Genomic DNA, 11,767 nt, shown 5'->3' with positions numbered 1-11,767 from the left:
TCCAACTCTTTTATTTGCGCTTTGAACCTGACAAGTCAAGTGCCATCTAGTTTAACTATTTTTGAGAGCAAATAGCACTACAGGTAAGAGGAAAAGTATTTTGTTTTTGAGGTAAAATGTCCCCAACTAGCTAGGAAACGTGTAGAAGGATGCTTTCATTGACAGTTAAATGACAGCCTATGGAGGAAAGGTTCACCCTTGACATGTTTTCGTTTGGATATTGGGAGTTTTCCCATACATTTGGGTTTTAAATTATCAGAGAGGCTGCCTGGTTTGACTGACAGTGTTGCAGAGATGTGAGTGACCTCTAGCATTGCTGAGCCTGCTGCTTTTGAAGTGGCTGCATGCCACAAATAGCCAGTGTGTGAGATGTTATCTCTGTGCAAAATGTCCAAACAGATGTTAGTGTTGACCTTAGCGTAAAGGCAAAAAGAAGAAATATGAGACACTGCGGAACATTCAAGAGAAAGTCAAGACTCGTCTCCTTTTATTCCCTGGAAACACCATATATACAAACAGAATCAGCATCTTTAAAAACAATCTCGTTAGAATTTTACAGAATAACATATTTACAAATGTATATTATGATCACAGTTTGAATATTCCACAAAACAAAGAAGGGGGAATCATTGCACAACAGGAGGAAAACAGAAGAATGACAAACATCTCATTACATTGACACTCACACACACACCGATTTATTCATATCCATATTGTGAAACATGATCTTTTCATCAAAACAATGCTGCATCATGGCTAGGTTTCAAGGCTGTGGAAATGTGTGAAAATCCAGGATCAGCAAAATTCTTACAGGTGACACGCTGCGACCAAAACAGTAGAGATGTATTGGCATGCCTCTGAGAATTAGGAAGTATTAATTAGGAAATCCTTTGCAAGTTTCTTTTTGCATAGGTTGTATTTTACTTCTGTCCCAGAAACAGATTTTCGCAGATTCAGCATCAAGCATTAAGATGCATGAACATCCAGATTAGTTTCATTATGAAATAATCAACTGGCTCGATAGAAACAGAAATTTAGATTGATAACACTTTAACCTTACTGAACCTTTTGGAATTTAAAAAGGTTGCTAATTATCAATATCAAGTCGAATCAAGGTCAGTATGTTTACATGCTGATCCCACGTCAAAAGGAAATAAGTTTGGATGAGATAACAGTGGAGGCACGCAAGCACCCACCGCAGTAACATGACCTCAATTCTGGAAACATACATTTCTATTCAGGTAGCGGGCTATTTCAACATAGCCTCAGGATGTAGGGTAAAGGAACACATTAACAACCATTCATGACAAATAAAGGCCTGTTTCTGATCTGCCAAATAAAGAAATGGAGGCCTGTGTTCTGTGACAGCTGCTTCAAAAATCCTGAAAACGTTACTAGTATTGAATCAAGCTAGTGATCTGTTTACGAGTGTGTGTGTGTGAGTGTGTGTGTGTGTGTGTGTGTGTGTATGATTCTCCTAACAGCTGTGAACAAGAGACAGAAGCTGCATGTGTGTTCGACTCTGGTCTAAATGCAAATTAAGTTTACCCCCCATAAATAAAGCAAACTTCATGGTCAATCTTGTGTCAACCTAAAAGCCCCTACAGCTGAAGCATGTACACACATGGCGTAAACACACAAGCTTGCAAGGTTAAAAAGGCACACAAGCTTGCAAGGTTAAAAAGGACGCACGCAGACACACACCATTTGGATATTTCTAAACCAGCACAGTCACAAACAGACATTTAAAACCATATACTGGCACACATTCAGAACAGAAAAAAAAGACAAAATAGTAAATAAAATATAAATCAATGAAAGGAACATTGCACTTTGTCCCTGGATGCATTTCTGTAGCTACAGATCTCATGTCTTCCCTTGGATTCCTCTACAATTGAATTACTTGAACAGACTCATTGGGACAACAAATAAAAAAAAAAAGGGGTGATAGGAATACCTTCAAATGTTTGTCTGTTTCCCCTTCATCAGACCATATGATGCACGCGGTGCAAAGTATCTTTCTACAAGCTTTTAGCATCTCTCTGCCTAGTGTAAGAGGAATGATAATGATGCTAACAAGGGAAGCTGAAACACAAACAGATTTAGATGCTCGTGTCTGATAAAGATAAATTGTTGCCATTTGGTAGAGCATTTGTGAAGAAGAGGCAGACGTATACGTACAAGGTATTTGTTATCTAAAACATGTGAAAACTTTAGGTGAAAATAATCAAACAAATAAAACTTAATTTTAACAGAAATTAAAAGAAATAAAAAATCATATTCAAAATGGCCAAACTCAAGACCAGCTCTACATTTAAACCTTAACATGATATTATACTTGTCATGGATTTTCTTCAGATTGAGGATTCTTCCACGCTGATGGCATAGTGCTGTTTGCTGCAGGCAGAGACACGCTCTGCTTCCTTCAGTGTCGCACCATGGTGCTGATGATGCGAGGCACCTTGCTTCACCAGCTATTTTGTAAGTGCTGTGCAGAGCAAAAGATGAGGAAAAATACTCAGGTGGCACACCAGGTCCCCAACGAGCATCGGCTGATCTGTTTCTTTTTTTGCTTTTGGAGTGCCGTGTCGTCAAGCAGCTTTTCAAAAATAAAATGTGGCTTATTGGCAGACAGGAGACAAGCTGAAAGCAGGGCATGCTGGGGGATCTTGTTTCAGTTTACATGAAGAATAAATATACTTTTTATAGGATGAGTTCATTGGCAAATCATTTTCTGACTACTTCCCATGTCAAATTTGCTATACATTCATGATGATGGATCTTCAATCAACTTGTTTACAAGGCAATTAAGAATGTTCAGCTTGAAACAACCGGCCCGAGGACTTTTATCTTGGCTCAGGGGGAGAGGGACGTTAGCCAGAGGAAGATTTGTTGTGTCAGACGAGGTGTTACAATGTGGATAGAACAACGACAGTTCAAGTAAGTTCAGACAAATGGACAGAGTTCAACAGGGCCTCTGGAAAAAAACAGCCTGAGGTGATACTGGCACTTACAACATTCAATCTGCTCCTTCATGTGATGTGAGAGTGAGGATATCGCAGTCACTTCAAAATGGTACGTTCTTCAAGTCATCCTCGGCCCTTATTTTCCTCTTTCCTGTGACATGGTAGTGTCACTTCCTGCTTACTGCGTCCTCAGGGTCTCTCTGCTGCTTTATGAGCCGCTCAATCTCGGACCCCAGGGTCTGTAGATTCTCCTGTTAAAGAAAATGAAGACTTTTAGACTTAAATGCAACGTTTAATTCGGGATTCCTGAGACGAACTGGTGTGCTGTGACTGCATGTCCAGCATTTTTGCTCTTTCTTACTTCTGTGTCTACAAAAATGGCATTTAAAAGCCTGGATGACATTTACTTTTTTAATAATAAGAGTAGGAACTAACGAAACATAGCACATATTGTCACAACATTTTTTAGAAAGTGCAATCAATATTTAAAAACTTAATGAAAAACAATTATAACAGATTTGAAAATGGCCAAAGCCAAATTACTCATCACGGTAGATGTGAAGCTTTAATTGGGCTTTGAGAGTGTTTTGTTTCATTGTCTCATTATTGTGCCTACGCTGAGTGTTCATTTCTTCCTGCCAATCATCTTTCATCCACAGAAATGAAAGTTGTTGCCGAAAAAGAAAATACTCCCACATTACAATTAACATCTATTGTCTTTTTTTGTTTTTAAAGCATCTAACAAAAGTGTGAAAAAGGAACCTAAGAGAAGCAGTAACTATGAATGAAAACAGGACTATGTAGGTGCAGTGTAATATTTTTATTTTTCAGCTTTCTGATATCTCAATGTTTGAAAGGTAGTTTGTGCGCACTGTATTTAATGTGGATCAAGATAGGTTTGACACGTTCTAGTATCTAGAAATTGTGGACATTGTTCAGTTGTTTTGCGGAACATCGTGCTTGTATTACACTCTTGACAATATACATTTACTTCATTAAGAATTTATAACAGAAGTGACCAACATCTTCTTCATTCGTTTCCACACACATAATTAAATTAAGACTAGTCTATGTCTGGTAAATGTGCATATTTCAATGAGAACTAATTTACACAAGCAAAATAAGTCCCTATTGGTGCACTTAATGTTTTATTTTTTAAGTTCTTTGTTTTTATTTCCATTACATTTCATTATTAAAATCACAGAGCGTTGATCCCTGGCGCTACATCTCTTATAGGTACGTCATTTGGCCGCATCACCTCTTCAGACAGGCTGCTGTTAAAAAACTGAGAGGTGGAAGGGATTCATCATTTCCCACCTACACATCAGAAAATCTGTCCAGTATAAATCCTAAATTCTATTAAATGAATATAAAAGACCCTTAGGACACGGACAAAGCTTACATACACAAGCGCTGAATGGATGCTGTGAATATAGGCTTGAATCCACTATTTCAGATCATGAAGTAGAAAGAAGGAGGAACACGTCTTTTATTAGACCACAGTTCCAATATCTCTCTAAAAGGTTTGGAATATACGAGCCAAATGTGAGACCACCTCAATGGATAGAAAGTAGCAGCTGGCTCGATGTCCACTGTGCTTTGATTAAACTCCCCCATTTATCCACCTTTAAACTATCATATTGATATTGATGTAGTGTTGTTGTTTAAGAATCGGTAAAACATCTTATTTATAACTTATTTCTGCTATATGCGTTTCTATTTCTGTGTCATTTTAATAAGCTAGTCCACTTTCATAAACTTGAATTTTTTTCATGCCTTATGTAGCCAAAATAAACATCAAATAATATTTCAAACTAATTTACATGAATTCATTGTATTTAATGTATAAAGTGGTGAAATTCTTTCTTTTAACCAGTGGAAGCAAGTGGATGGAAATGTTTTGAAAGTAACCCAGGAACAGCTCGTGCTTCTGGATGCGTCTGGTTGGCTGTGATGCCCGAGTGTCATAATTACAGCGCAGAGCCTGAGAAACTAAAGAAGGCTGCCCATCAGTATTCTGCATGAGCAGTCCATACTGTGCTACAGTACAGGCATCCTGCAGGCTCACAGGCTGCTGTGGGTTTGACGTGTTAAAGGAAATGAGCTTCATTTTCTGTATGACAAATTCCAAACCTCTAAATGCCAAAATAAAGTAAAAATATAAATGCTTTGATTAGATGAATGCATGAAAACACACACAAAAGGTGTATTAAATGTAGTATCTGTATATAGCCACTCGGAATGTTCTACTTTTGTAACCTATCAAGAGACTTGGATTGTAAATTAGCATTATTTCTCCATACTGATCTGTATCAGTGTGTCTTCATAAAAAAGGGAAATATATTTGGCCTGAATAATATTATTATAAAAACCTTTACAAAAGAATGATGGACCAAAACATGACAACTCTGTGTGCAATAAGAGCAAATAAACTGCTAATCAAATACATTTTTGAATAATAGTTCTATGAATGAAAAATGCAGTACTTCAGTTAGGGCTGCTCAATTAAAATCGTATTTTAAATCGCGATTACGATTATGGCTTGCAACGATTACGGAAAACAACGTAATCAAAATAAAACGATTATTTTTTTATTATTGCTTTTTTAGTTTTGGTTTTTCTGTTGAATTATACTTAAAGTTCAGGGTAATCAACTGTTAAAAACATACTGTTCACATTTTTTTTTCTCCAATAAATTTATGTTTTCAAAGTAAATGGATAATCGTTTTTAATAATCGTGATATCAATTATTGACCCAAATAATCGAGATTATGATTTTTGCCATAATGAAGCAGCCCTAACTTTAGTACATGTTGTTGTGTTTCTAATCTATGTTACATTCAACCTGACATAATCCCAATGAAAAACGTTTTTACATTTTGATCTGGCTAACATTAACATGATTTTTAAAAGTAGACAGAGACACTTAAAAAGTCAAAGTGGTGCATGACAATGACAGCTAATTAATTACCCTCCGAGGTTATCTAAGCTCGTATAATTAATCACGCACTGCAAACTACACATCATTAACAATACCACCGCGTTGAATTCTACATCCAAAGCTCACTACACTTATCTATGATGCCTGCTTACCTTCAGAGTAATGTTCTTCAGCAGTGTGTCCTCCAACACAGCCTGCAGCTTCCTGTTGATCTCTAGCGACAGATCCAGGGTCAGCCCGCTGTCCGCCGGGTGGGAGGTGTAAAGAGACGCCATGATGCCCCCCCGCCGACTCACGTTAGCCTTGTTAATGTCCGACGCCTCTGATGAGAGGGCCCCCGACTCCTCTCTCAGCACATAGCTCTGGATTATTCTATTGGGAGGGAGAGGAGGACAGGAGTCAAACAGCATTCTTCATAAAGGAGAGGCAAAGGGTGAGTCAGCTGTGGAGCAAAGAAAATTGAAAAAGTAGGATTTATAGGTAGGAGCATGGAGAGCTCCTTCAGAGGAATACAAACCATTTCAAGCAGCAGTGGACGTCTCTAGAATAGTAATTCCAGTGGGATGGCTTGTTGAACTTGTGCTCACAGGACACATTCAGTTAAAAAGATGATTTTTCCGCCAGTCAGAGGAGGAAAGGTAATGAAAAGACAGCTTTGGAATGGGCTGCCAGGATTCAATTAATCAACCGAGAGTGTGTGTGAAAGTGAGATAAATCTTCATGTTCATAATTATTTTTCATCTGAATAACAAAACAGCGTCGAGGTTAAGCTATGTTTGTGTCACAGAGAGGGAAATTCATTAGCGTAATAGCTCCAAACTTCCTGTTGTCCAATTTTCCCAGAGAGAACACTGACGAACAAGTGTTTTTCCATTAACACGAAAACAGACCCAAAGACAGCCTCCATTGTGACTGGAATTCATTACCGCGTGCGTCATTATCATATTTTTGTTAATATGCCACCCCAGAGAAAAGAGAATAATACAAAGCAGTATTCAAGATAAAGGACATGGTTAAGGAAATGAGTGTTCGGAGCTCATCCAGAACATTTCTCCATAAGAATGCTCGCGCAATGCTCCACAAGTTTGGAAATCAAAAGCTTTTGCAATGGCAACTGGGTACTTCATTTTCTCCTGGAGCGTGGGCAGGTGAAGAGGGTTAGGTGCTGCCCTACAGAAAAGGTTAACATCCGCCGGTAAACCTCAGGAGATGGAGCATTAATCAATATTTTAGAACCAGCTCTCGACACAGCTGTTCACCTGAAGCACCGACCTGAAACATCAAGAATACTCAGCTCCATAATGACGTTGTTTAGTTCAGATTCAGGACGTGCACGAGAGAGGCTTCTTAAAAAGGCGGGTAACTGTGGGGTGAGCAGAGGGTCCTGACCCTGAGTCAGATTAGCAATTAGATTACCACTCAGCAATTTCCATCATAGAGCTCATAAAAGGAATGTCAATCCATTTAGGTGAATACATACAGTATGTACTACTACAACCAATTCTACTACGGCGACTACTACTACTAATTAGTCAGAAATACAACAAATACAAATGAATGGCAGGCAGTTTGTGGACTACATTGTTCTCTTTCAATGTTAAGCTACAATATTTGACATGCAATAGGCATTCATTGAAGAGCTTACTGTTTAATTATAGCTTTCAAGTGTAAGTGTTCTATTTAAAAGGAAACATGTTGTGATGGAGATCTTTGAATGGTTGAAAACATGCCAGCCAGGGATATAAGTTTAATATATTTTTGAATATAGCATGCATGAATAGAATTGTAGTATAAGAAGATCAAACAGCTGAATTCTGTTGCACAGACTACTTTATATAAACCATAAGACTACTCTGAAATAGTGTGGATACAATTACAGTGTTAACTCTGACTTTCTCTGTGTTGCCGAAAAAGAAAATCAGTTTCATCCTTTAATATAAAAATGAATTAACCTATTTTCTTCCTTGGTATTCAAAGTCATTAATTTTGTGAACCTGATATTTATGCATGACCTACTGTAGACGTCAAACAGTTTGTTACAGTCTATGTATAATCTAACCAAAAAAATCTGCCATGCAAAAAAATCGAAATGAAACAGTAGCTATGGAAGCACTACAGAAAAAGCCACCATCACAGATTCCCCATCCACAAACACACACAACAGCTGGGCTTGCACAGACATTAAAAAGGGACTTACCTCTGACTAGACTTGCGAGGGTCCATATTTGGACCCCAGTTCCATCACGACAGTGTTTTAGTAAAAACAAAAAAAAGTGACAGAAATTAAAGATGTGGCCACATGGTGCGCTGAATGGCATGCAGAGGCCGGCGGCAGGCAGGGTGTGAGCGAGACAATGACTTCTGTTGGGGCTTGTTAGTATTTTCTTTTTTTCCCAGCAGAAACTAAGCAATGAAGGCGGCAAGTCAAGCATGCAGGAAGTGAAGGTGGCAATTCTGAGTGCAGTACAGCTCTCGAATGACATATTGGAGCGCACTACAGTGAAAGTCCCCCCTCTTAAGGTTGTGCCCAAAAAATGGCAGCACAAAAAGGGAAGATGCAAAAAAAGAAAGATATGGTTTTTTATATGTTTTATCTTTAGAACGACTAATACCATGAATTAAGTCGGGAAATACCAGCTTTATGTTAAAGGCTGCAACCATCTATTTTTAATAAATGTAAATACTTAAGATCAAATTTAAATGGATCTTCCTTTATTAACACAAAAAATACTACACTCTGGCTTATATATCAACGGAAATTAATTATGAAGTAACTGCAGGACAAAGACCCCAGATCACCTTGAAAGGCTCCGTTCTAATATATTTTAAACACATTCAGAATCCTTAATAACCCTCAATGGAGCTCCTTGTGCTGAGCATTGATTACAACTAACAGAGAAAAAGGGTTGCTCCCTAGATAAGTATCCATCTGCATGTAGTGAACAGACGGCCGTTCTCCTCTGGTTTGTATCAGCTTCATTCAAGTCACATAAAAGGCCCATTCAGACTTAATGTTCACCATAACCAGGTGTGGGTATTGAAGGACAGACATCATTACCCTTGAAGGATGATGCCTCTGTTTCTGCATGTTTTAGCTCATTTACTACAAATCACATATACTGTATGCAGTCAATGACCCGTGTTTCCTAGCAGCTGGGGAAATACAATGTATGGCTGAATGATAAGCAAAACGCATCTAAACATAATCATGTAGCAAAAAGTTCCAAAGTTAGTTAGTCACGCAGATAATGCAATGGTTTTACCTACAGTAGTTCAACTTCATTTTCATAATAAATGATGTTCTTTTCATTTGTTTGGCATGACTGATGACTCTAAATACTGCAATACCCATGAGCCTTTGCCCCCTTGACTTTAAGAAGAGGCCATTCAGGTGTGCTCAAAAATAAACAAACAAAGGCTCAGGAGATTTAAAACACTTTCACGTTGCAGGGCCGAATAAATGCAAAAGTGACAGAAAAAGATACCACCATAGAATGAACAACGCCACATTTTTAAAAGCTCTTGAAGCTCTCTGATTGGACGTTTCTAAATGCACGTTCAGACTTTTACCTGATACAAGCTCCCAACTTCAAAACTCTATTATTTATTTTTTTAATTGTGGGTGCACATTCAAGTAAAGAGTGACATTCATTAATAGTAAATTAGCTTAAAGTAGCAAAAACACTGCTGTGATCATACAACAAACAAACTAAATCAAACATCAGCTTTTCTTCCACCAACTGTCCTTTCTCAGAGACCCACTAAGCTTCCACCACTCTGTAAGCGTGAAGCAGGTGATGAACAAAGACACCGTTATCTCATCAGAGTTCACCGGGCTGTCCTGAAGGGATAGGGACAGAAAGGCAAAAAGGACAAATTCACATCCACATCTCCCCCCCCCACCACCCACCACCACACCCGCTTAGCCGAGATTTTACAGAGCTAAATTTAGCTCAACAACCGTGGGATTTGCCCTCAATTTTAAACTCATGAATGTAGGTTGAGGCTAATGGATTCAATACAAGTGTAGAGCTGAGAAAGATATGAGAAGTGATCCAAGTAGAATCAAGCAGGGATTTAATTGTAATCAGGAAACAAGAGACGATTGTTTGGAGTTATCTGATCAATGAATAACATTTGACTAACTAGAGAAAACTGTTTCCATGTTTACTCTGTGTGGTTCTACCCATGAGAGTTTCAAATCATGCCCACTCCACATTTAATCCTGACATTGGTGCACAATCCACTTCAAGGCTTAACCTGTACATAAAGTACCGATGTGATTAAGATAGCTCTAGCGTCCTTCACACTGTCTCTTTAGTTTAGGTGATGGTCATGAATATGGATGGATCATCATTAAGAAGGCATTTTCCCCTCCTGATCAGCTCGACTATAAATAGTTCTGAAGGAAGTTGGTCGCGGAGTGTGCTGCGTGAGTTAAAGACGTGACACACACAGGGAGGTAGGGGGCCATAAAGTGCTTGTTTATGCACTATGCTGTGTTCAAGGTGAAGCAGTACACTTTGGAGCGAGGAATGATGTGCTCAAATATTTGTCAAGGTTGAGCTTTGTTTGGTCATATATAAATAATAAATATGTATAAAAATGTAAATGCAGCATCTAGTTTGCTCAGTGTATCCATGTGCATTCAAATGAATTTCTAAGAGGTTTTTAACATGTGTAATTATTAAGTAAGGAAGTAAGCAAGTCCTTTTACTTTGTTGCCCTTCAACACAGCTGCAATAAACTGCTCTTACTCCTGTCACACTGAAAATCACTATTACATGATTATTTGCTTCTTTTCTCCAATGCAGGTTTCACATAAAATGGCCAAACAAGTTTCCACAGGATGTTTCAGAGTACAAGTACACAAGAGTATTTGGTATGTGACCTCAACGAGTCGTGTTGCGGCATCCTAGACCTCATTCTACCTCGGAGAAACTTTTTATGTTCCTCTGACTTTTCCTGTATAATTTAATGCTTTTTTTTTAATGCATCTATTAAAACAAGCCATGTTAACAACCTTGCAGTCAAAACTGTTTTATTACTGCACTACTACTGTTCCATTAAAACCAGCTTTATGGTCTGAAACACTGCGTCTACAGTACAACTAACCTCTATCAGTATTGTTTGAATATACTACCAACCATTGTTGCAGCAAATACTGACACATAGCAGTTTCAGCTCCGTTTCCTCCACTCACTTGGTCTTTCTGCGGATCTCCTCCACCAGTTGCTTGATGTGATCCTCCATGAACTCGATTTTCTCCTGCTTTCGAGCGAGGGCCTTTTGCAGACGGACAATGCGCTCCACAAGCACGGTCTTGTCCACCTCTGGGTAGTTGTCCACCACCACCACTGAAGGGACCGCCTGGCTGTCAGGGGACCGCTCTTCAACACCACCGCCCCCCCCATGGCGTGTATTCAAAGAGCCTGAGGAATGGAGATCGAGATCAACTTAGAAAACATTGTTTGTCGTTGTGTCTTTGGTCATGTGTCGACTAGCTGTTGGCTAATTTGTTACTACTTTTAAAAATTGCATTTTTACTTTGATTTAAGTGTTAAAGTGCACCTATCATGCTATTTTTAGGCAATAGCATAGGTCTCAGATATATAAAAAAATATAACAAAACATGTCTATGAAGTGTTTTGCTCAAAATAACAAACAGATCACCCATTCTAGCCATGCCTCATATCCCTCTATTTCACTTCCTGTTTCAACAGTGCTGATTTTGTGTATAAAGCTTTTTTTTTAAAAAAAAGAGAGAAATTCATTAAAAAAAAGGAGGGGGCTGAGCTCATGCGGGAGATTCTACCGGCAGATACTGCGGTGATGAAACGCCATATCATTATCAAGGATT

At 38.5% G+C, this 11,767-nt stretch overlaps 1 protein-coding gene across 1 annotated transcript in view; it reads right to left on the bottom strand.

The window, feature by feature from the left end:
• Positions 1-454: 454 nt before the first annotated feature.
• ccdc186 (coiled-coil domain-containing protein 186) overlaps positions 455-11,767 on the bottom strand; it is a 32,626-nt gene continuing 21,313 nt past the window's right edge. Inside the window, exons 14-16 of the mRNA XM_010792116.1 lie at positions 11,111-11,339; positions 6,060-6,279; positions 455-3,217 (exon numbers count right to left, since the gene is read on the bottom strand). Coding sequence (XP_010790418.1) covers positions 3,134-3,217; positions 6,060-6,279; positions 11,111-11,339 — 533 coding nt within the window. The 3' untranslated portion in view covers positions 455-3,133. The remainder of the gene's footprint in view (positions 3,218-6,059; positions 6,280-11,110; positions 11,340-11,767) is intronic.

Source organism: Notothenia coriiceps, unplaced genomic scaffold (genome assembly GCF_000735185.1).
Source record: "Notothenia coriiceps isolate Sejong01 unplaced genomic scaffold, NC01 NC01_scaffold00036306, whole genome shotgun sequence".
NCBI lineage: Eukaryota > Metazoa > Chordata > Actinopteri > Perciformes > Nototheniidae > Notothenia > Notothenia coriiceps.
This window is presented reverse-complemented; position numbering and strand designations above follow the sequence as displayed.